The 26,721-nt window shown below is 40.4% G+C and overlaps 1 protein-coding gene across 1 annotated transcript in view; it reads right to left on the reverse strand.

Annotated features, from left to right (window-relative positions):
• The window catches only part of COL19A1 (collagen type XIX alpha 1 chain), a 214,355-nt gene that overhangs the window by 44,500 nt on the left and 143,134 nt on the right, over window positions 1-26,721 (reverse strand). Inside the window, exons 16-27 of the mRNA XM_063125809.1 lie at window positions 23,118-23,171; window positions 16,738-16,782; window positions 14,563-14,598; window positions 12,985-13,038; window positions 11,551-11,595; window positions 7,796-7,849; window positions 6,458-6,547; window positions 5,922-5,966; window positions 5,765-5,842; window positions 1,973-2,008; window positions 1,494-1,547; window positions 1,345-1,398 (exon numbers count right to left, since the gene is read on the reverse strand). Of these exons, the coding sequence (XP_062981879.1) occupies window positions 1,345-1,398; window positions 1,494-1,547; window positions 1,973-2,008; window positions 5,765-5,842; window positions 5,922-5,966; window positions 6,458-6,547; window positions 7,796-7,849; window positions 11,551-11,595; window positions 12,985-13,038; window positions 14,563-14,598; window positions 16,738-16,782; window positions 23,118-23,171 (645 nt within the window). The remainder of the gene's footprint in view (window positions 1-1,344; window positions 1,399-1,493; window positions 1,548-1,972; window positions 2,009-5,764; window positions 5,843-5,921; window positions 5,967-6,457; window positions 6,548-7,795; window positions 7,850-11,550; window positions 11,596-12,984; window positions 13,039-14,562; window positions 14,599-16,737; window positions 16,783-23,117; window positions 23,172-26,721) is intronic.

Raw genomic sequence — 26,721 nt, forward strand, 5'->3', positions numbered from 1 at the left:
TCCAGCCTTGGATTCGTCAAGCCCAGCACATCGCATGATGTGTTCTCCATACAAATTAAATAGATATGGTGAGAGTATACAACCCTGCCGTACTCCTTTCCCAATCTTAAACCAGTCCGTTGTTCCGTGGTCTGTTCTTACCGTTGCTACTTGTTCGTTATACAGATTCCTCAGGAGGCAGACAAGATGACTTGGTATCCCCATACCACCAAGAACTTGCCACAGTTTGTTATGATCCACACAGTCAAAAGCTTTAGAATAGTCAATAAAACAGAAATAGATGTTTTTCTGGAACTCCCTGGCTTTCTCCATTATCCAGCGAATATCGGCAATTTGGTCTCTAGTTCCTCTGCCTTTTCTAAACCCAGCTTGTACATCTGGCAATTCTCGCTCCATGAATTGCTGGAGTCTACCTTGCAGGATCTTGAGCATTACCTTGTTGGCATGTGAAATAAGTGCCACTGTCCGATAGTTTGAACATTCTTTAGTGTTTCCCTTTTTTGGTATGGGGATATAAGTTGATTTTTTCCAGTCTGATGGCCATTCCTGTGTTTTCCAAATTTCCTGGCATATGGCATGCATCACCTTGACAGCATCATCTTGCAATATTTTAAACAGTTCAGCTGGGATACCGTCGTCTCCTGCTGCCTTGTTATTAGCAATGCTTCTTAAGGCCCATTCAACCTCACTCTTCAGGATGTCTGGCTCTAACTCACTGACCACACCGTCTGAGCTATCCCCGATATTATTATCCTTCTTATACAGATCTTCCGTGTATTCTTGCCACCTTTTCTTGATCTCTTCTGTTTCTGTTAGGTCCTTGCTATCTTTGTTTTTGATCATACCCATTTTTGCCTGGAATTTACCTCCGATGTTTCTAATTTTCTGGAAGAGGTCTCTTGTACTTCCTATTCTTTTGTCTTCTTCCACTTCCACGCATTGCTTGTTTAAAAATAATTCCTTATCTCTTCTGGCTAACCTCTGGAATTTTGCATTTAATTGGGCATATCTCCCCCTATCACTGTTGCCTTTTGCTTTTCTTCTTTCTTGGGCTACTTCCAGTATCTCAGCAGACAGCCATCCAATTGAAATAGGGCAGGATACAAATGTTTTAATAAAATAAATAAATAATAAAGTGCAAGTTATTCACTTTAGTGGGACTACAATGGTACAAGTGATCATCATATGTAATCCTAAAACTGGGCATCTATTTATAATGTGTGTGCTTTCCCCCCTTATTCAACATATAAGCCCACATTTTCAAATGGGGGTGGTTCTCTCAGTAAATTTGCAGCATTGACCCACTAACTGCAAATGTAGTAGAACTTCGGTTGATATACATACCGGGTCACCTGGGGGTCCTGGTATTCCTGGCTTTCCATCACGTCCTGGAATACCCTTTGCATATGTAAACAGATACAGTATTTTATTTAAAATACCTTGCCTTTGTCAAGGGACACATATTAACATTGTAGTATTTGCCAAGTACTTACATCAAGACCTGGGGTTCCTGGAGTTCCTGGTAATCCAGGGGGTCCTCTTGGGCCCTGAGGCAGAAACAAGTTGGGGCATTTTGCATCAAGAAATATATAAAAGAGCTTCTCTTCACAAGGTTGTTAATTCACTGTAACTACTTTGTTTTGTCACAGAACTGAGATCCCATGTACTACACAAAGAGCATTTCCTTTCCTGCTTTTCCACTATATAACCTCTAGGTGGCACTGTGGTAGCAGAATAGGACACATAACGATGTAAAGAAGGCACTTTCCTGTACTTTTACAAATAAATACTACTTTTCCCAGCTCTATAAAAATTCACCAAAGTGCTTTTTAGACATAGAAGCAAAAGAGGAGGATCACCATGTCATCTAAAGAACATCTATACCATGAATAGAGAACAATGACTGCATGATAAATGCCCATGTAGTGAAACTAAAAAAAGATTCATCCAGATTTCCCATTATTTATCTTACCTGAAAGCCTGGTGCCCCAGGAGGCCCTTTAGGACCCTGAGAGAGAGAGAGAGAGAGAGGGCGGGGGGGGGGGGGGAGAAGACAATGATTATGTCAGGAACTAACTTGAAACACAAGTTAAAGACACTGAATTTCAGCAGTAGAGAGCTGTCCTAGAATTTGGTTATGAATTTCAGCCTGAAATCCTACACACATGTTGTTTGGAATAAACTCTTGGGAATAAACTCCAGTGGACTCAATAGAACTGATTGTCCAATTCAAGAAGGACGCAGAGAAGCTGGAGTGTGTTCAGAGGAGGGCAACCAGGATGATCAGGGGTCTGGAAACAAAGCCCTATGAAGAGAGACTGAAAGAACTGGGCATGTTTAGCCTGGAGAAGAGAAGATTGAGGGGAGACATGATAGCACTCTTCAAATACTTAAAAGGTTGTCACACAGAGGAGGGCCAGGATATCTTCTCGATCCTCCCAGAGTGCAGGACACGGAATAACGGGCTCAAGTTAAAGGAAGCCAGATTCCGGCTGGACATCAGGAAAAACTTCCTGACTGTTAGAGCAGTACGACAATGGAACCAGTTACCTAGGGAGGTTGTGGGCTCTCCCACACTAGAGGCATTCAAGAGGTAGCTGGATAACCATCTGTCAGATATGCTTTAGGGTGGATTCCTGCATTGAGCAGGGGGTTGGACTCGATGGCCTTATAGGCCCCTTCCAACTCTAATATTCTATGATTCTATGATATATTGGCATAAAGGCTGCAAGTTTTTTTTTTCTGAAAGTGAAGTGCGTTAAGACTTTTATAAACAATGACAGAGAATAAAGAACTGCTCATCAACTTATGAATTTTCATTCCAATAGCCTGAAGGACTGTTGTCCAAAATATAGGGTGACCTTCTCTGCATTCTCAAGAGGCAGAAACACAACCATCATGAAATCACACCCCTGCTTGCTGGTTCCCAGATTGGTGTGTGTGGGGGGAAGCATCTAAGGTGGAGTTTTATCATCTCTAAAACATTTTCTCACAGCATTTTTTATGAAGTTATGCCAATTGTCTGGTCTGTGAGTGACTTATATTTTGTATGATCATCCAGCAAAATTAATCCAGGCTATCTGCCTGCCCCAAATCTACACCTTGTGTCAAATCATTACGATCCCATCATGGTAATGCTAGATCCCTCTTGTGCAGAGACCACAAAGAAGAATAACACCATGAAAGCAGTATATGGAATGCGTAATGTGCCCCAACAGTTATGAGGGTGTTTCAGTACTGCCCTAAAGCAGTAGTGTAGATTCAGCCTTGGTTATATCACCATACAGTTAACTCTTATAATGAGACTTACAGGACAGTTGTATTTCATTTTAGAAAATTGAAATCAGCACACATCTTTTAAAAAGTTGCAGACAGCAAAAGCTTCTGAAGAATGAAAAAATTGCCGGTAACACTTAGGTTCATTTCAAAACTTAAAAGTGAATTTACAATCATTTATTTCAACTCATTCCAAGAGTTATGTCCTCTGCTTCTTTTCTGAACAAAAGAAGAAAATCAGGTTGAGCTGGCTTCAAAGGCCATGCTGGCTAAGGATGATGGCAACTGTAGTCCAACACATAAGGATGGCACCAGGTTGGAAAGGCTATTATACAGTGTGCATGCTGTAATTTGAACACAGTTCATTACTGACACTTATGATAACATCTAAGTAGCAAGATGATACAACTTGAACAACAGAATGCTTGCTTTCCTCTTTCTAAAATCAATGCTTCTGAATTAATATTTTGACCACCTTCCCTATCTACAATGTTAAAGGACACAGGCAATGTTGAAGAGCAGAGGTCAGTGAGTGGGGGGAGAGTGAAATGATCCTCAGCAAAAATTGCCCTCTGTGAAGTGTGTAGGAAGGAGGACATTCCCCAGCTATCATGTACTGGTCACAAGACTCTGCAAGTCATAGCTGCATTCCTGTAATGGTGGGAAAGGTATTTCAGGAACGGATTATTTGTTTTAATTATTTTTTTTAAATGGGCCCAACCAGAGAACTTGCAGCAGGTCACTGGATTTTTTAAAACCAGCTATAAAATGATGAATGAAATCTTCCTAAAAGATATATAAAACTAAAAACAAAGTACCAAGTGGTGGGCCACTGAAAGCCAATCCAAATAAGAAGATCACACAGTGCTTTAAATACTTGGAATAGGATCTTTGGCGATTCATCAGGAAAAATATATAGGGTAAACATATTGCAATAAAGGATGAATTATCAGCCATTAAAGCACTTACAAATGTGGATACCGGAAATAAAGGTGGCACAGAACTCTGATAGTGTGTCTACAGAATCTGCCCCTTACTAACATCACATCAATAACATAATGACACCCCAAGAAGAATGCTGGAACGTTACAATATCCTACACCCACACCAGTTCATATTTGCACTGTTATTGTGTGCTTTGAAAAAAAATATCAGGTAATGAAAAAACAAGGGCAAAATGGAGGAAGGCAGGGAACATGGGAGGATTACAAAGCATGACAATGTCATGTAGATCCCCTGTAAAATCTCATGTACAAGGCAAGGTGTGGATCTACACTTCTGCTGATATCGATTTTTTGAGCCTTTGTAACGTTGTAACTTGTATCGCTACCTTGTATACCGTTACTCAGTAGCATTACTTACCTTTTCTTGTAACGTTGTTGCAGAGCACACTGTTCGTTGCCCCGTTGTCTGTGTTGTTTCTTCTTCTTGTTTCTGTGATCCTTGCAATTCCCAGACTGTCCTTTCTCTGTGCCTCCCACTTCCTTGTTTTTGTATTTTCCGCGCCACTCTAGCTAACATTCCTTTATGTGCATGCTCTTAATTTCAAATCTTTGTGGCGGGAGTTCTTCAGAGAGAGTGGTTTGTGGATTGTCAGAGTTGTCTGTCTCTTGAGGAAAGTGTAGGGATGCCTGGTGAATGGAATGTGTTCAATCTTTCTCATTTTTTAAACATTATTTCCGTGGCATTACATGCAACCTACCTCAGGTAAAAACTTTTTTTAAAATATTTTTTATTAAAGGATGCGCATATGCGCATAATTTAATTTTTTTTTAAAAAAAATAACACATTCCGTTCACCAGTTCTAACAACGGTTTCTGAAGGTGCGTAGAGGAAGTTACATCAGACAGGAAGCCCGGTGAGGGATCTGCTTTGTGTGACATTAGTTTTGCAATGCGACACAGAAGACATCGTAACAACGGAGCACATTGAAAGAAGTCTAACGACGCAGGAGTTTTACAACGAAAGGTAAAATGGTACAAAACCTTTCTGTATAACGTTATAAGGAACACATCACGTGATCACTGATGTTATCCAGAGCTATCTATAACGTTACAGCTACAGTAATGTAGATTCAGCCAAGGTAATAGCACTTTAAAAGCCTAATCCAGAAGCACCTTTACACTCTGGAAAGAACTAGGAATCATTGTTAAGTCCCTTGTTTTATTACATAACAATTCACAATTCTCTTCTCCCCCTTCGCAAAAGCAGGAATGAGTTTACGTAGCAGTTTGTTTGAGATTTCCTCATCAGTAGGTGATGGGTGAGGAATCATGCTCTAGATTGCTAGAGCGGGATCATGGAAATGTATGTCCCTGTAATGTCCTCACCCCCTGGGACAATTTTAATATTTCTGTACAGTGGGAAAGAAATGATGCATCAGCAATCATATATCAAACAGACAGCTGCTATCCAAGTTGTATCATCTAAATAATTGTCCCACAAAATACCTGGCATGAAAGTCACCTAAAATGGATTCTGTACTCACAGGGAAGCCTTGGGTTCCATTTCCTACTGGACCCATCTCTCCAGGAGGCCCTTGTACCCCAGGCAGCCCTCTTTCACCCTGATGGAAGAAGAAATCTTGGTTTAAAATTCATTGTACAAAATATTTAGAAACAAGAATTGTAACAGGCTTTCCCTACCTTAGGACCACGTGGACCTATTGTTCCAGGAGTGCCTGCTGGACCCTAAAATAAAATAAAATAAAATAAAATAAAATAAAGATACTGATTTAATTTTAGAGTAATCACTGATTTTTTCAGCCACTATTAGCCAGAATTCCTAAATTAAAAAAACAAAAACAAAACCGGAAGCCATATTTCTACTACTGTAAAGCTTAAACTAGCAGCCAAATCACTTAATGACACTTAATTGCACTGACATTAGTTCCAGAATTAATACTTATAGCATCATTTATGACTACACACTTTAAAAGGTGGAGAAGCCACAAAAGACTAGGGAGACAGAACAGAAATGACTGACTCATATATTAGACTCATCTGGAGCTCTATGGTCTCCAGGTATATTTTTGCCACGGTGCTCTGCTTGTGGCATGACAGATCTGAATTATGTCAGTTTATCTTTGAAGTGCTCGTATGTGGGTGGTCCTGCCTTGGGGCAGGGGTTTGTTTTAAAGACCTCCTGGTCTCTTTTTGCAATATAATTTTATGGTACCTACTGGTTTTCCTGGAAGACTTGATCCTGGAGGTCCTGTGTCACCTTTAGCACCTGGGGAGCCAGGGGGGCCAACGATTCCACCAGAATCCCCCTATGTCATAAAGATGAAAATAATGCTGATTTTATAGAAAGAAGGAAGCCAGTAATGCCTAATGAATATACATTATTGTGGCTGTTTGAATTGTTACAGTTCTTTCTCTCATAATTGTCAGGACGCATGCTTCTTGATCAGACAAACGCAAGAACGTCTTCAAAACTGGCACTTTCCTAGCTAAATTTCCATAGCCTTAATTTCCCCGGCCAATGCACTATTAAATCATCCATATGCAGTGTCTATGTCAATTGGATCTTTTCTACTTATCAAAATTCCATTTGCGAGTGGAGAAGGAACTAAAGACATCAGAGCATAGGATAAACTAGGACCTCTTCATTTAATTTGGGAAATTCTCCCATCCCTGGATCTGTGCGTGAAAGTGTGGGAATCATCATAATTCTGACTCCAAGCAACTAACCTGCCAATAAGGATGATCCGGCCCCTTTTCCAAGCTACACTTCAGTGTTTGGGGGGACCAACCTGCATCATCCTCACCTGGTGCTGCGCAGCTCTGAGTAGATGAGACAGGAAGGTCCCCAAAGGCAAACCATATCCTGACACGAAAGCTGCACACCCCTAAGGAGCAGGACCTCTGGATTGCCTATCACCATAAAGGTGTCAGAGTGTTCACCATCCCTATTCTAACCGCATGAAATTCCCACATAACCCACCACCGGAGGGAGCGAAACCTTGGCTTTGGCTCCCTACCCCCACCTGTCCAGGATGAAACCCAACAGGCTCACACGCAGATCCTGCGCAGTGTCTGAGTCAATGGGATCTTTTCTACTTATCGAAATTCCATTTGTTTCTATTCAAGAGTTGGCCAGATATGACTCTGCAGAAACAGGAAAATTGTTCTCAACTGTGAATTCCTATTCTGTTCAGCAGCAGGACAAGATCTCTTCTCATGCAGTGAACAGGTACTTCTGTCTGTTCTCCTGCATGCTGTCAAGCCCACGCCACTTCAAGAGGTTCTTTCTCAGCCTTTAGCTGGGGGGCAGCAGTGAGTGCTACTGAACTGAAGCAAAAGCTATAATTCTATTTGAATCTCTTGCCTAACTCTAAGAGGTGGAATGTCCCATCTCAGGCTGCTCTCTGTCACGAAACACAAAGCTAGTTGAAAGCCAGAGGCAGGAAAAATAAAGTCCATAATGAAATCGGGGCAGTTATAGTCAGTCGAAGTAGTATTGGGAGTCTTTCGCCTAATTTGTGATTGATTTACTTAATCTATATTGCAAAACATACCTTCTCTCCTTTAATCCCTGGTTTCCCAGGTATTCCATGTTCTCCTGGTAAGCCCTAGTTAATTAAAAAGAAATTTTTTAACACCTTGCACTTTATATCACCTGGCCTGTTAAAAGAAGGTTAATTTTGAATAGCTATAGCAGATGTTAGGCTTCACTAAGATTTTCTTCCTTGAAAGGGCAGGCACACAAAATACTTGCTAAAAGAGTGAGATATTCTAATAAACTTTTTTATATTTCTTCTGGCAGAACCTGTTCATTATGCATTGCTTAGAAAACTTGCAGGCATCCATAAGTAGCAAAGTACATCCCATTTAAAATCTTCAAAAGCAGGATCTACCCCAATGCTTTGAAATGGTTTATAACAGCAGTGACAACTGTTGGGGCCCAGGACACACTCCAAATACATTTTTCAAACCGTTTTCAAGGTGTCAAATCCTGCTTGGTGTAGATCTGGCCAAAGTGTCTTGTGGCACCTCAAAGACTTAACACATTCATTCTGGCATTGACAGCCAGAGTCTTTAAGATGCCACAAGATTGTGGCTCGATTCAGACTACAAAATAGTCAATGGTGGGTTAATAGTCAACTCCACAGTTGATTATTGAGGTGGAACTCTCCACACAACAGCATTATAATTAACTATGGTGTGGATTAAGGCCAACATTGAGTTGACTATCAGACACATCCCACCCTCTCAGTCCTCTTTCTAGAATCCCATCAGTCATTGAGAGTTCTGCTGGCTGGAGTAGAGCAGCAGCTGGCACATTAGTCTCTCTTGCCAGGGGACTCTGTAGTCCCTGAAAATAATCAACTGTGTGCGATGAAATGGTCAACGTGCCAGACACACGACACAATAACCAATGGTTATTCAAATAATCAACTCTCACAGCATTTGTTATTTGTATTGGCTGAAGAACCAACCTTGGTGAGAAAAAGTCCCAACACAATAACCAACCATCAAATATTTAACCCACTGATGGTTATTGTGTCGTCCGAACTGGGCTTCTCTGTTGTTTTTGCGCCAAAACACTCACATGTCTACCCCTCTGGAAATTTAAAATCTTGTAAGTCAAGAGACAAAGCGTCTTCCCATTGTGGATGACTGGCTCTGGATTTCCATACTTAAGACTGGCAATATACTCTTGGGTTTAATAATAACCCAAGAGCATAAAAGCAGATGTTATTTACTTGGGGTCAATTTCCTCATATATTTTTTCTGTCTTTCCTCAAAGCATGAACGATCCAGTCATTAGTTTTATGCACTCAAAAGATGTAATCAAAGAAGTCTGAGATGATTACAATGCTAGATTTTACCTAGCCAGCTTTGCCTAAATAATGTTGGCTTAAACATTCCAGCTGCGAGTTTCATTATCTGTACTTGCTCTCTTTCAACAGTTCCCTTAAATACAAGGGCATGAAAAATGAAATAAACTAGAATCCATCTAAACAAATGGGGCATTTTAAGCAGAGCTCTACACTATTAAGTTTACAATTTGCTATAGATGAGACAACTCTGGAATAAATTCTTATGAAGAAAAGCATAGAATTGTAAATCCTTGGGGCTGTTTAAATTAATTTTATTCAAGGAGGTGGTGCATCTCTTTTCTTGATGCGCTTGAGGTATATTTCACAGCAAATGACAGAGATTGTCAAAAAAGAAAATGTCTTGCAATCATGCCAACTATTTTATGTGAATCCATGAGAAAAATATATATGAATTATTTCCATTAGAAAATACATGAAAGGCACATCCCTTTCACTTTTCTTTGGAAAGTGAAACTTTCAGCTTTTTAGCATTGGCAGAATGAGTGGCTGGCATTTACATATGAATAGGAGCATCGAAGAAGTGGCTGAACGTTTTGATTTATTGTGCTTTGCAAATGTAAGAAAAACACCTGTACGCTTCATCTCTTTAGACAATTTTAAAGCTTTTGGGTTTTTTTAAGGAAGGTGTCATGTGAGTAGAATAGACTGACTGCTTTTCAGTAATAGAAACGAATGATTACATTGTGAATGGCCAAACATGTGTTGAACTTTTCTGCAACCACATTCCTGGACTAAAATACTGTGATGTACTCTACCAATAATACAACTAAGTGCCGATAGCATACCTGCTATATTAATACTATTAAAAGGGCTGAACATATAATACGAATTCTGCCCCACTTTCATTGGCTGTCTGTATCCGAGCCCAACTCAAGATGTTGGGTTTTTGCCTATAAAGCTTTACAGAGGTTGGGACTGCAATACTTTACTGAGCGCCTCTTCTGACCTGAACCCCCCTGACCTCTACAATCAACATCAGAGGCCTTCCTCTGAGTGCCTTCTCCCAGGGAAGCTTGGAAGGTGGCAACAAGCGATAGGGCCTATTCAGTAGTGTCCCCTCCCACATTATGGAATGCTCTCACCACTCCACTGAGGTCCGCCTGGCGCCAAAACTGTCATCTCTTCAGAACCAGCTTAAGACTGTCCTCTACTCCCAGGCATTTGATGGCACATAATGAAGCATTTTTATGTCAGTTATTTTTATTACGTCATGTACCTTATTGTAATTGTTTCAGCTGTTCCAATTGTTTTAAATTTTGTATGTTAGATATTCTACATTATGCTTTTATTATCTTGTATTGTGGTGGGTATTTTTGTGAATTGTCCAGAGAGCTTCGGCCATTGGGCAGTATAGAAATGAAATAAATCATCATCATCATCATCATCATCATCATCATCATCATCATCATCTATGTATCCCATTCTTCCTATGAGCTTAGTATGGCATACCTGGATATGGGACCCCACTTTATCCTCCCAAGGTTGAGATAAAGGAGTATCACTGGCCCAAGATCACTCAGTGATCTTCATGGAGATTTGAACTCTGATCTCCCCAGCAGCCACTACAGCGATACTCTCTTTTACAGCATTTTTAAATCAGGTTTTCAATGGTTCAGAAGACACCTTAAACCATGGCTTTAACCACGGCAGTTAAGCCAGAAAGCCAGGTTCTGTTCAGAATACACCTTAAACCATGGCTTTAACCATAGTAAAAAGCCTCCCTGAGGGCTTGTTTACTCCCTGCTGCTCTCTGGCATGGCTGGGAGGAGGAATTCAGAAGCACTCACTTCCGTTTTTGATTAGCTGGAGCTCTCCATGTTTTCTGAATCTGGACAAACTGTGACTAATTTTTACTATAGTTAGTGAAAAATAAGCCAACTCCAACCCATTGTTAATGAAGCTCCAGCTTATTTGCATTAACCGTCATTAAGTTTAACCTGGGTTTAGAGTTAAATGACATACTTAACTGTGGTTAATCTAAAATGGAAACGCCAGAGGAGGAGAGTGGACAAGGAAGCATGAAAGGCAAGAGGGAGGCTAGGTTCATTTGCATAATACTAATCAATGGTTTTTTTGGCATCCCATCTGAATGCAATCATTATCTTATTTAAGGTAATTCCTAGGCCTGGTTCTTCCATCTCCGAGGAGCAGGAGGAGTTCACAGTGGGGAATTTGCATTATTTGCTAGATTGTCATGCTTATTGCAAAAGACAGACACAGATACAATGCAGTGTGTACTAAACCACACAGAGGGGCAGCAATAAAACTAGGATTTCTGGCTCCAGATCCCACGGGCTACACATCAATCACGTCTCTTGTCATTCTCCTTGTAAAAACAGCATATCAACAGTTCCCATAATATTATTTCATTGACTAATATGTCACTTCAGTAATTTTTACAAGATACAATAAAACAATACAATACTTACAACTTCTCCTGGTTGTCCTCTGGGGCCAATTTGTCCTGGGGATCCCTATAGCACAATTACAACCATTTTAAGTTGTGTGTGTGTTTTTTTTTTAAAAAATCTCATATTATTCGTGGTTTTTTTTTTAAAAAAGGGATACATTAGAGGAATGTCCCTTTTCTCCAATTCACATTTATAATATACTTCCTTTACTGTACCAATATTCAGAGTGTCCTTAAGCGCAAATCAAAGTACCAAAACTTGTCAGCTGTATAGCTCCAACCCTACTAATCTGATCTACCTAGCCTCTACGGCCTTAGCTAGACCTAAGGTTTATCCCGGGATCGTCCCGGGATCATCCCTGTTCATGTAAATGACACACAGGATATCCCGGGAGCAGGCAGAGACGACCCCGGGACGACCCAGGGATAAACCTTAGGTTTTGCTAAGGCCTGTGTGTGTAAAATCCAGGGACAAAAGGATTCATTTATTTATTATACTTTTAATCTACCCAATAACCAATATCCTCTGGGCAGATAGCAACAGTTAGAAAACTAACCGTTTGTAAAAGGGATCAGATGATTTTGTAGGTATACGAAAGAAACCAGCTCTGATCTAACTATACACAATACCTGCTCTCCATAAGCTATTGCAATGCCTATACTGCGGGGCACTGAAACAGATGTCTTTCTGGAACCAGGCAAAGACCTTTTCATTTATCCAGGCCTTCCAGCACTTCAACAGACTGGTTTTAATCCAACAGTTTGTATTGACTTCGTACAGTTTTTACTACTTGTTTCAAGTATATTTTTTATATGTATTTTTGTTTTATTTGTACTGCTTTATTTTCAGTAAGTGACCCCAGTTCTGCAAACTGAAGAGTGGCATATACATTAATATATAAATGATTTTTATTTTTATTTTATTTTTTTTACAAAGGAGCAGTATGCCAAACTTTTGTTGTTGACTTAGCTGAGATGTCTCACTGGATTGGAGTACAACTGCTTCTATTATTTAACATTCATTTAGAGTCAACGGTGTATTTGGCACTGTACAGATAAAAGAAGCAGCGCAGTCAGGGTTTGGACAGAGCTCAAACATGGCCAGGTTGAATTTTATGATGTCAGCAGGACAGCTGGGAAAGGGTATTAGGAAGTTGCACACATGTTTGACATTTTGTACAGGTGCAGTTGGGAAATCACAGAACTCAAAAACATATAAAATGAGAGGTTCGGCTATGGGGCGGTATATAAATGTAATAAATAAAAATAAATAAATAAATAAATATAAAAGTGTAAACCATGAATGTTGATGGCGCAATATAAACAAATATTAATAATAAAACATGAATGGAATCATAGAAAAGCTCTGGAAATCAATAGTCCTTTGCTACTGTGCTAGAAGAGGCAATGCAGCATAATATTTTGTACAGTTTATCAAATATAATGTACATACCTGAGGTCCTGGAATTCCAGTGGGCCCAGAAAGACCAGGCTCCCCTGATTCACCCTAAACAAATGTTTTTGAAAAAAGTGAGCTAACCTTGTATCTATGTATAGATAAAAACGTGTATAACTGGTAGATCATATACGAGTGAGAAGTTCCTTGCAAACATTTTGCACTAATTTCACACTAAAAAAAGGGCAATGAAACCCAGCACAAGGCAAACGATCAATTTAATTCCAAGGACTTGCCAGTACCGGTTTTCTCTAGAGTAACAGCAGGCAGGAGCCCTTAGCAATATTTACATTGGGTAATTTCAGTGATGGCTTTGGGCAAACAAAGTATTTCTGTTTCGGTAATGCAGGGCACCCAATTTTTACCATCCCCTCCTGCCCACTGCAGCTCCCTGTGGCGCTCCCAAGGTGCTCCGAAGGGTTGCAGGACCCTCTGGAAGAGCAAAGGATGTGCCATGCAAGGCTGCAGTAAGGGGAACAGATTAAGAAGTGCTCAAAGTCACCATTGGAAACAACTCATTGGTTTTATTGGAAGCAATAGCATGGTCGTTGATGAGTATCTTCAGTTAACAACAAGGAAAAGAGTTTATGGACTTCTACTCAGGTCTGTAACCGAGGTACTGCCATTCCGTCACTACTCATGATCAAATCAAGCTCTCAGATGTGTAAACCTGGCAACATAGGCCTGTTTGGGCAATATTTTTGCTGGGTTACATGTAAAGGTGGGAGGCGCATCACCTTTTCCACCTCTAAATCTGCCAGATGTCCACACATGCATGTAACATTTGCATAGGGTCTAGGAATCTAAAATACAATGCACACAGTCCCAAACCATGTGAATCATTGGACTTTACTGCACAAGGCATTTATCATGCAATTGTCATTGGACTTGGTTGTTTACAGGTTCTTTAGACGCCTCCCATAATCCTCTAGTTTCACCTCTGTGTCTAAAAAACACGTTCAGGTTTTTTTTAGAGCAGGGAAAATGGGGTATTACTTTTGATGGGGAAGGAAAGTGCAATTTCCTCCTGAGTATTTGCACTATTCTGCTATACTACAATGCCACCTAGAGGTTATGCAGCAGAAAAGCAGGGAAGGAAACACACTGTGTAGGGCTCAGATCTCAATTCTGTGACGAAACCGAAAGTAGATTCAGTAGATTAACAGGCCTGTGTAGAAAAGTTCATAGCCTACATACAATTTGAGTCAATCGCACAACTGGAATTTAGGAGTGTAGGTTGTATGAAAATGTTACGTCCACATATGGATGTAGATCAGCCTCAGAGGTAGGGCAGGTGCATTTAGTGGGCAGATAGGATTCTGCTCCCCAACTGTATGTAGCCTCTCCCAGAAAGAAGGCTGTCCAAAGCAGACTATGATCTATAATCCCTTTAGCTGTAAATGAATCACTTTGACATGTGACAGATAACTTGCAGTGACAATGACACAAAAATCACATTTTGTGTGCAAAGCTTTCTAAACGTATTAAGACATATTTAAAGCACACATAGTATGTGGCAGAATAAGAAAATATAGTGGGTAAGAGATCCCAATTACAGGTTTTTGCTGTACTTACTGGATCCCCTTTTTCTCCTTTCTCAGAAGCCTCTCCCTACAGCAGGATATGAGCAATCTTAATATTTTATACGGACATTTTAAATGAAACGCTTGCAAGTGTAAAATGTAACAACCAGCATGTTAATGCAAAAGCTAATAATCAAGACACATTTAAGCATTATGGTGCTCACGAAAGGTAACACAGTGGAGAACAAAATGCTGTAATTCAACACAGCAGAGAAAGCATTCAGAGGGTATATTTCCATCCATGCACAAACTGCACATGCAGAATAAAGGGCCAGATCTACACCAAGCAGGACATAACACTCTGAAAGCAGTTTGAAAACAGTATATGGAATGTGTCCTGGGCCTGAACAGTTGTCACTACTGTTCTAAATTGTTTTAAAGCAGTAGTGTAGATTCTACCTAGGATTCATTCAAACAGTATGATAACGTTTAGTTACACCTTGGGCTGTCACTTATTTAACAGCCCCAACATTTCAGCAATACAATATAGGACATTCTTAAGTTTGCAACCAGTTTTCCACCTCTTCCCTGCCCTAGGGAAGCTTCCTCATACATCAGAGAAGTAAACGGCTTGGGGCCAGGCTATCTGAAGGAACACCTCCTCCCATATATACCTGCCCGGACCCTAAGGTCATCCTCAGGGGTCCGTCTCCATGAGCCCCTGCCAAAGGAAGTGAGGCAGATGGCTACCAGGAGGAGGGCCTTCTCTGCTATGGCACCCCAGCTGTGGAAGGAGGTTCCTAGAGAGGTTCACCTGGCACCTACACTATACTCCTTTTGATGCCAGGTGAAGACCTTTTTATTTTCTCAGTATTTTAACAGTTTAATTGCTTAGTCTTTTAACTTTGTTGTTTTAAATCTGTATTAAAAATCTGTATAAATCTCTGCATTTCTGCTTGGTTTTATCCTGGTTGTACTTTTATATTGTGTTTTTATATTGTCGTTGTTTCATACCTTGAGTTGCAATTGATGGTTTTAATTTTTGCGAACCACCCAGAAAGTATCAGCTTTTGGGTGGTATAGAAATGGCACCTACACTATATTCTTTCAGACACCAGGTGAAGACCTTTTTATTCTCTCAGTATTTTAACAGTCTATAAATTAATTTTAACTTTGCTGTTTTAAATTTGTATTTTAAATTTGTATTTCTGCACTGCTGCCGATTTTATCCTGGTTGTGCTTTTATATCGTATTTTATATCATGGTTTTATACTGTCACTTTATATTTTGAATGGTTTCCATAGTTTTAATTTTTGTAAACTGCCCAGAGAGCTTCAGCTATTGGGTGGTATAAAAATGCAATAAATAAATAAATAACAGCAAAAGCCTAAACTTAATGACTGTATATGTGGAGAGGAGAGGGGAAAGATGGTGTCTGTGTGATTAGCTACATTTTAAAGAGCTCCCGCATTCCCAGGTCTTAATTTGTTTTAGTTTGTTTTCATCTGTTTACTATTGAAGCTGCATTTTATCTTATTGGACCTGCTAGATATAAAGAACTCTCTCCCTTTTTTGCTTTTTGTTTGTCTTTTCTTCTGGCTTGGAGCCCAGAGATCACAATCTGGAGAATTTTACCAGCAACGAGGAACTCAGAAACATTCCCTGCAATTGCAACCAGTGACCAGCCAAGAAGCCAGCTGTAAATTTAACTTTGTTGTTACAGTGAAAGCTTGGAAGTGGGTCTATCAGGCTTTGACTAGGTTTCGACAACAAGGGATAAGATTTAGCAATGAGGATAAGGGAGGGGGGGGGATATAAGACCTAAAGGTGCTAAACTTAATGTGGGGACTGCCAAAGTAACTGCTTCCCACACTAGCATCTCCCCAGTTCCTGGAAGGGGAGACTTCATGGGAAGAACTACCTGTGCTCTGAAGTCTCCTACGTGAGTTTAGGCTCAGCTACATATGGTGGGGTCAGATGGCAGCAACTCCTGCACCACTGGATTGGAAGAGGCTCTGTGCCAGCAGATGCTAAAAATAACAGGCCTGAAAGCCCTGCTTCCACATGGAGTATATTTTTCTCTGTTTGTTTTCTTTATATTTGCTCTTTGCTTTTAAAGATTTGGGTTGGTAAGAATAAGCCATGCTTCATTCTCAGTAATCACATGTAAACCAACCAACCAATCAACCAAGCCACCCGCCAAATCCCTGAGCAACTCATTAGTTACCTGTTCACCTTTTGAACCTTTTAAGCTCATTTCTTCATGATGACTCTTCTAAGAAAAAAGAAAATGATATTTAGTTGTCTCTGGTTTGTTATCCTGAAACACCACATCTCTACACTTTCCTCCTCCCTATGGCTTAAATGGTGAGCTCCTTTGGGGGGGGGGGGGCACCCGGCAAACTCGTTGATGCTGCCAGGCCAGGCCTCTTAGTCGAGCACCCAACACTGCGTGTGACAGGGACCTCCGGAAAGCGCACAATTCCTACAACATGCCATTAGCATGCACAGTGTTAGTCTTTAACTTTGTTGTTTTGAATCTGTATTTAAAATCCATATTTAAAATTCCTGCTTGGTTTTATCCTGGTTGTACTTTTATATTGTGTTTTTATATTTTCGTTGTTTCATACCTTGAGTTGCAATTGACGGTTTTAATTTTTGCGAACCACCCAGAAAGTGTCGGCTTTTCGGTGGTATAGAAATGCAATAAATAAATACAGTGATAAATGGAAAGCAAATTTCCATGAATTGGTCAGATTTAGTTGTCCCTCATACTACTCTACTTTCAGAGAGTGTCATTTACCATAGTTGGGCAACCAGACCTGTATTGAACATTCAGAACTTGTTTTTCAGTGCTATGGAGCTTCCAAATGTGCAGCCATGAACAAGAATATGGTTACCTCACTGTGCCGTGAATTAACTTTACATTGTTTGCCATGGATAGAAATGCTAGGAGCGGATCAGGGACAATAGCCTGCCCATTGCTCCTTTGGGGCCTTGGGACAGGGAAATAACATTAAAAGAAGTCCCATGCAACAAGATCCATTCTAAAAGAACAGCAGGGATGGGGAATCTCCAGCCCATGAGTGTTCCTCATTCTGCCTGACTGGCCCCACTCGCTCTGCCACAGAGAGAGAGAAAATATCTCTGATCAGCAGCGGATTAGAGCCAAGAGCTGTTCCCTGCAGGGCAGAGAGAGCAGGGCTAGGGGAAAAAGTTGCTAACCGATTGCTGAGATTCTCCAAACTCCATCTTCAAGTGCTGATCACCTCATTCCCATTTTCAGTGGTGATGATTTTCTTTTTTTTTGAACCAGAAAAGTTTGCATTTCGTATGGCACATAACGCGGGCTTTCTCCCCATAGACTAAAGCGTGAAAAAAACTTTTTTTTTTAAAGTGCAAATTTTTTGAACACAAATCCAAGTTTGGGAACATGTGACCTTTCCCGGAAAAAAAAGCACATTTGTTTGTGTTTGCATTCGAAGGTGTGAACAAGGCAGGTTCGAGTAAAAAAATGAAACAAAATGAAACTCTTGTACATCCCTGATAGGGAAGAAATGGAATCCATTCTGCTGGCAGTGTCTGTTCCAGTGGAGGACCAAGTTGGGTACAGACCAGTATGAGTAGTTCATGCTTCCTCTTTCCCCATTTCTTTGCAACAGATGAAGTAGCTTTAAGTCCGGCTTTGATAGTTGGATTATTCCACACTCGAACATTTAGATGTATCCTGTCTGGCCTTGGTGCTTTTATTGTTTTAAATGAACAGGCTGGGAAGGCTTACACACAATTACTGTGGTCTAGTACTATAAAGCATTTCCAAGTTCTTCTTTTTAAGCTCTGCACCCAGCGTTGCATCTAAGTGCACTTTTCAGAAGAGCATGCACATTTTATTTGCTCATTAAAAGCACAATTGGAAAAAAACATATTCCTCTACATCAGACTGATAAAATAGGAAGAATGAACAAAACATAACTTTTTTTTCAGAAAGCATATAAATTGTAAACACTGGAAATTCACTCTAATGGAAATGTTCCAGTTCAGTGGCTCCCTTTAAATCACAATAACTGACTTTGCATATACAAGGGGAAATGTTTAATGTGAACACATTCAAAATAACAATGGACTCTCTGATGGTAAATTTGTGTGCTTCAAACCATAAAGTAACTGGTTAGAGGCAGAAATCCATGTAAGAGAGCTAAAGGGAAAAAGCCAAGGGCTGATTTATACAACGTGCCAAATTGGATGTGTGAACTGGCAATAAAGGAGATACACAGTTTTTCTCCCCAACCAGAAACTAGCTACACAAGCCAGTCTTGCATCCGAAGTAAGTTGGGGGGGGGGGCACTGGATGAATGTCACATAAATGGCAGCATTGGGCCATAAGCCTTTGGAGGCCTTAGCTAGACCCGGGATCTCCTGTGTGTCATTTACATGAACAGGGATGACCCCGGGATGATCCTGGGATAAACCTTAGGTCTAGCTAAGGCTGGAGTCTGCTCCTGTCCAAGAGGATTTATAGAGACCCTCTTCTGGCATAAAACCTGGTAAAAAAAGCAAACCTCAAAGTAAATATGAAAAAAAGAAGAAGAAGAAAACTCAATGCAAAATTCATGCCTGCTATTTGCTGAAATGGATATGTGAATTCCTAGCAAATCTAGAGAATTCCAAAATGAAGGAAAGTAAAACTCCAGTAATCTTCTAATCTAGCCGATCGTTAATTCCCAGTTGTTTTGCATTCTGCATATGAGAAATATAATCTATAATGAATATATGAGTGAACATGCATACATCTTAATTTAGTAACCCAGACAAGGGATGTTTTATTGATTGTTGTATATAGTATGTATTGTATTACTCTGATTGCATGTGTAATGTATATAAATTTTAAATGAAATTAGTTTAAAAAAATCAAGAAAACAATCTTTGGAAATAAATTGATCATTTCTGTATATCACTAAAATATGAACAAGTTTGGCTTTCAAATAATTCCTTTTGCCACATAGCTTTTTAAATATATTATATATATATTATATGTTGTAAATAAAGGAATTTGCACATTCTTAGGCTTAATGATGCGAGGCTCCTTATTAACCGTGCAGCATAATGGTGGGGGAATGGTAACATTTAGGTCAAGTATATAAACAATGATTATTCATTTTAATGGTCCCTTAATATCCAGGAAGCGCAAACAGTCCTCCTAAACAATCCTAACAAAATATATCGCTGGGAGCTTAATTCATTCATCCTAGGGCTTGAAGACATGGCTCAGCCCTGCTGTGAGCTGAAAGTCTGGTTCCAGAGAGTCTAAGTATTTAAATCAGAAGTTTAGATTGGTAAATCCTCTTCCATCATCCCAATACTAAACTTAGCACTCATTTTCTGGCAAGTTGCTTGCTTGAGAATAAGTCATTAAATGCTTTGCACAGGACAGCTGAAAGGAGGAGTGAGTTGGTGTACCGTAAGAGGATTTAAGAGATGATTAATTTCTTGAAGGCAAAACAGCTGGCCCACATTTTGCCAGGAGATATTAATTGGGAAACATGATATGACTTAGGAATTTGTGGAGTCGTAGTAGCAGTAGTGAGAAACATGAATCTTGCAGACAGATGCGTATCAAACCGTGAGGACCTCGACTGTAGTTTGCATCACCTGCCACAAAGTCTATCTTAAATAACATGGAATTAGGAAGTTACTAAAGCTGATGTTGAGTGTACCAAGAATGATTACAAGAAGCAAACTATATGGAACGAAGAAGAGAAAACTCTCAATACCATTAGTTGTTCATACACAATAGATTAGAAAATATATCCAGAAAGTAGCCCTTGAAATAAATCAATTGGAACAAAATTTCTAAACAGTAAAATCTACAGGAGAGTAAAGGTATATAATAATAAAGACTACAATCTATTAATGAATGTCCTTGATCACACGTGCGTACGTGTGATATAGCGATCTTTTGCAGGGATGTGGAATGCACATAGGTCATGCACTGTATTTAATCAAAAATGGGGTGGGGTGGAATTCATTCAATAACAAAGACTACCAGAAACTATCACAGCTTTATTTTACTACCAATGTTTACAGAAAGGTTAGATTAGTAGACCACCTACTAGCAGTAGAACAGCAGACTATCTTCACTAGCAATGGCAGAAATAAAAAAAGATGGAGGAGAGGAATTAGACTTAATCAAATAAGGAGTGGGAAAGGGAAATGGAGAGTCAGGACTTGGAAGATTATATGCAATTTGGAGTTTGGGGGCAACAAAGTAGGTCATGTGACGGGCAGAAATGATAGATTTAGAGTGATTTTTAGAGTAATGGGAATCCAAAGGACCACACTTCCTGGCTGGTCATAGGTACTTAGGACTTCACAGTGAGCACAAGCTACCCTCTGTTTTACAGGTATGTGGTCAATGAATGCAAAATGAAGTAGTTGCCTTTGCTGACTAGGCAACTATGAACACCAAAATGCTGAAAAACAGCCAAATGTCTGGACTCTCAGGCCTAAAGCAATGATGAGGAGACTGAAGAGCTGTTCCACACCTTATTAATAGGAAACCTGGAACTAAACAAGTTGGCTGAAAAAAATAGGGAGCCTAAAAGTGATATCTCTTTTAGAATCCTAGCTAATCCAAAGAAAGTAACAAACATGGAGGGAAATTAGGGGAAGGAGACAAGGAAAAGAAGCCATCTAAGAGTGTGGGTTTGTGGTTGTGCTTGGTTCATGACCCTGAAAACCTCAGCACAACATCTAAGTTCTCAGCTTGTTCATCAAAGGAGTAAACCACTGGGCTTAAAACTCAACAGCTCATAAACAATGACACAATTCACCGAAAGGTATGGCTCCCTAAGACTCTGAGAAGCCTGCAAAGGGTTAGCAGCCCACAAATAGTGGTTGTGTACCCTAAATGGGGAAATTTACCATCGTCCTAAGGAGAAGGAATGAGCTCACAGTGTGATTGGTCTGTGCCACAGCTGGCTGTAAAAGCTTCAATGGGTGCTTCATAGGAGTGACACTCTATCTGGGACTACAAAGCAACAGGCCTATCTGCGCACCAAGACAGTAGATCTCTTTGGGCATATCTGGCAGTGAGGGGCATGAAGAAAAACTATGGCCCTGGAAATGTGCAGGAGATGGAGAGGGCTAGGATGAAACATGAGGAAGGGGATGAGAGTCAAGCAAACCACGGGCACTTTTTGATGCTAAGTGAGAGGGGCTCTGCCCATGTTTGGGTCTGATGAATGAACACTGAGTGAGCAAGTGCCTAAACTCAATGACACTTGCATACTTCAAACAAAGGGGTAAAGATTCTGGGTGGACTCTAGTTGGAATGGAACAAAGGGATAGACAGCTTGACTCTGTGAAATGAAAGGGAGGAAACAAAGAAGTTCCCTGGCTGATTGAATTAAAGCTAGTTGACTAAGCATTAAAAAAGCTATGCTTGCAAGAGACACTTAGGGACAGGTATACAGAACAAAAATGGCCCAGGTGGTACTTTAACCTGCTGCTCTACTTTAGGATGATGACACTTCCAGATTAGACCATTGTTTCTCACCAAGGTTCTAGATTGCCTAATTTAAAGGTAAGTTCATGCACTGTCTGATTGGGGTCACTACTTGGTAGTCTGGAAGACAGTTCCGTTTATGTAGATTTCCCAAGCTTCACATACTGAAGTATGGCAATTCCTTTAATACAGTCAGGGGTGAGCAGACTTCAGGCCTGCAGGGTCTATTTTCTTCTTTACTGCAATCCTGAGGTCCACCAATTGGACCCAGGTGGGCAGACATATGCAAAGGATTAAGGAACAGAGTGCTTCTGAGCACATGGCTCAGAGCAGCATTTTTTGAACAATACCAGAACCAAACTCATACATTGCTTCACACAAAAATCCACTCCTGGTTTTCCCCAAACATTGGGGGTGGGTGGGAGCTTTTTAAAATTGTTGCTGCTGTTAGAAAATTGGAAGTCATAAACCCTTGCGAATCTACTGCAAATCACCCACAGATCTACCAGTAGACCCCAATCCATCTTTTGCCCACCCTTGAATTAACTCACAGTAGAAGGTGTGCAGGCCAATGAACTAAGTACAATCAGTTAATTAATCACAATTTAATTTGCATCTGATCTATAGGAGCTTCATGGCATTTGCCCCTACTTCTGTTAAATGTGTGGGTTGGAGTCAGCAGACAATTTTGCAGTCTGAACAATTTCCCCAGCATTCTTGCAGCACACTGTTCTTATTTTATTATTTATTTATTAATTACATTTGTATCCCACCTTTTTTCCTCCAAGGAACCCAAGGTGGTGTACATAATTCTCCTCCTCTCCATGTTATCCTCACAACAACAACCCTGTGAGGTAGGTTGGGCTGAGAGTCTGTGACTGGCCCGAAGTCACCCATTGGGTTTCCATGGCCAAGTGGGGACTAGAACCCAGATCTCCCGACTCCCAGTCCAACACCTTAGCCACTACACCACACTGTTCTTGTTTCAGTCCTCTTGCCCTTCACATGCAAATCAGACACAAGCAACTGGAAACACATGAGGCAGGAAGTTGTACAGGCATGCATATCTCCCATCCTTTCCCCTGTGGCATAAGTACTCATACCTGGTAATACGGTCCTTTAAAGGAATCTTGAAATCCTGGGACACCTGGAGGACCCTAGAATGGGGAAAACATAAACAGCCAAAGTATTTTGATCCATATAATATTTCTGACTGTATAAAATAGATTGCTAAGCATTATTCATTTATTATAACTTCAGAAAAGACATCAATGCAATTGGAATACATAAAGGTGTGTGTGCGCATGTGTGCATGAGTGTGCATATTAAAAAATCCCTTAACTGTGGATTCTTAGAAGAAGACATTTAATTACTGTTGAGGTCAACACAAATGTAATTAGCATCCGTCTCAGCTTGAATCATTTCTGTCAAGGTCAATAGAAGTCAAATGTTTTATAAAGCGTTGCTCAAGCTTAATAACTTTAATATGCATAAAACTTTCTTAGAAAGCACCTAATAGTGGCAAACCTTTTACAACTTCTATGAAATGTAACAGCTTCCCAAACTTCCCTACTCCTAGTAACACATTTCGTTAGATGTTAATTGCCTTGCTGTCAAACCTACAGCCTATCTAGCCCAGCACTATTTTGAATGGCAGAAGCTCTCCAAGATGAGACTGAACCTTGGAGATTATATATGCCAAACATGTGGGTACTCACTACTCTGTGGCCAAGCCCTTTAATGTAATAACCGCATAATAGGACCCCCGCTCAAGAGAAAAGCTGTGAGTGTTATACAAGCAACATATGAGAAACAGAAATGTGTGCTTGGATTAGGAACTGTCTGGAGAGGCAGTCACAGCTGGAAAACAGAGTAACAATGCAATATAAAAGATTGTGGAAACATTCAATGTTGGAATTATTCTTTTTTTTTTTTAACTGACTTATCATAGAGTAAGAAGATTTTTTTTTCAGGTTGAGAGAACTGAGAAGTTCAGGGGGAAAGAGTCCCTGCCAAGGGACTCTAAGCTAGTCTCAGCAACGCTCATAAATTTCAGCAGATAACTGCCCCGAGAGACTCATCCTAAGAAAAGTTCCCACTTTGAGAAGGTCTCCTCAGGACGTGCCAGAGAGGACTCATCACAGCTGCAGCCACCCAGGCCCAGAATTACAAAAGTATAAATATTTATAGCTATGCAGATATAAAGACATGGATTTTTCGGGAGAAACAAAGAAACGCAAAACAAATGAACCCGGCAAAGCTATTTTAAAGCAGTTACTATGGAAGGGGAAAATCCTCAGTTCAGAAAAACAACAAAGAAAATTACTGTTATCTGCTGTCTATATTGGCCTTTGCCCAGATTTTTGTTTTTAGAATTTATCATTTTATAATGTTCATGACAGTATCTTCATTTGAGACTCGGAGGGGATCTACACGTCGTACTGAAGGCGCTTGTGTGCGTCTCCAGTGCGCCTCCAAAATGATCGTGTAGATCCTGCCTGGAAGAGACGGAGGAAGAGGCGGAGGATGAGGCGGCTGGGGAATCCAGCCACGTCCTTGCTGCCGCCGCCGCCCACATCCCTGCCGGCCTCCTGCTGCCGGGGAAAGAGCCACCCGGGTTGGAGAGCTCGGCGGAAAGTAGAACACGCTCTGAACACGCTCCAGCTTGTCTGCATCCTTCTTGAACTGGACACAATGCTCAAGATGAGGCTAACCAGGGCCGAATAGAGGAGAACCAGTACCTCGCACAATTTAGAAGCTATACTTCTATTAATTCAGCCCAAAATAGCATTTGCTTTTTTTGCAGTCACATCACACTGTTAGCTCATATTCAGCTTGTGATCTACAACAATTCCAAGATCCTTCTCAATTGTAGTATTGTTGAGCCAAGTATCCCCCATCTTGCACCGTTAAGTCTTTTAAAACCAAAACTATTACCTTGCACTGTACACCGAGCCTACCAGCTAGATTAATTATAATTTGAAGAAAGACTGAGAATTATGGTAATTAGAGGCAATCGCGTGAAGAATATGACATTCGGTGATTTTGTTTTGCCTGCTAAAGTCAGATGGCTGTCCTGAGGATACATTTCCTCAGGGTGGCATAGTTTGGCACCCATATAATCATGTTGTGAAGTGTCTTAACAAAGCTACAAATGAGGTAAATATGAAATGACAAGGGAGCATGATTTGCATTTTGACACTGAAGCCTTTTCCAGCAAGCTCCATCTGTTTCAGAAGAGTGAGCTGAATGGGCAAACACCAAGCGCCTTCCATTGCTCCGTCTCATTTCAAAATAAACAACATTCCACAATATACTGATAGAGACATTTGGCTGTGCTTCCTTTAGGTATTACATTTTAGGTGTAAGGAAAATGAGGGGCTGGGAATAATCTAAAACGTTTTATAATAGGTGGGGGTACAAAGATGTTTCTTTTTTCCTGGATTTCTCCTTTGAAGCCAACATCTTCTGCAAGAATTCTCCATTGAATTTAGAGGCATGAGACCACAATAAGGGAAAATGAAAATACATCAGCAGAAGCAATTCTGATGATAGTGAATTAGACAACCAAGCCTAGTGTCGTGGAACTGAGAAGGAAGTCAACAAATATTTCCCCTACTAACAGCTTTGATTAAGTCTAAGCAGAGATGCTGCTTTTTCTGTCTGGAAGTTAAAGGCATGGTAGAACTAGCTGTGCCTGTCCTTAGAAGGAGGAGAATCAAAGTTGCCCTCATGGTGGGTGAAGAAGCGCTGGTGGTGCCGGATACAGATCATTTACAAATGACTCTCCTATATAGCGAACATAGCAGTGGGAAGCATCTCATGCTTCATCAACTCCCTTTTTCTCCTTGGCTAAGGTAAAAACACAAAACCAAAAATCTAGCTTACCATTTGCTTTCTAGCTGTCAAGGATTACGTTAAATCAAAATCCACTTCAGTTTTGAAACTTCATGACAGTGTATGGAATAAAGGAATTGGAAGGCTGTCCATTCTCTGTCTCCTAAAGATGATAATACCCAGCCACTGTTAGGTTTGCACAATGCCATGTTTTGTTTTGTTTTTTCCTGCACTGCAAGATAGCAAACAAGTAAAGAGATATTTCAACATAGGCCTGCATTTTGCAAGAGATCCAATAGTACAACTATACCATCCCTTCTGATTTTAAATGTGTGATGAATGTTATGAAAGTAGTGGAAGAGAAAGAAGTTCAGGAGCATTGTGATGTATATGCAACTCAGTAGTGCACCCCAAAAGGAACTGACCTGCAATGGCTCCATACATACATCCTCTTTGCCATGACACTATACAAGAGAAGTCGCTTATGGGCAAATTTATGCAGGGTGCCAGAACTTCCTAAAACAATATAGTAGATAGTTCTCATGCCCAAAATGGAAAAGGAAATGCAGATTTGATATGAAGGCTTTAAAGCATGTCATGAAACTTTAAAGCATGTCATGTTAAACTAGGGCCATTTCTACACCTGCCTTTTCCCCTGGGATCGTCCCGGGATCATCCCTGTGTGTCGAAATAACACACAGGAGATCCCAGGAGCAGGCAGGGATGATCCCTCCATTTGCCTGGGATAATCCTTAAGTGTAGAAAGGTCCTAAGTATTCAGCTGTAGAGAGATATACTCTCTATAATAGGAGAGCCAATCCAAAGCTCCTACAGGCATAGCAACCTCTTTTGTGAGCATGCTTCCTACTC

This window comes from Elgaria multicarinata, chromosome 4 (assembly GCF_023053635.1).
Source record: "Elgaria multicarinata webbii isolate HBS135686 ecotype San Diego chromosome 4, rElgMul1.1.pri, whole genome shotgun sequence".
Taxonomy (NCBI): domain Eukaryota; kingdom Metazoa; phylum Chordata; class Lepidosauria; order Squamata; family Anguidae; genus Elgaria; species Elgaria multicarinata.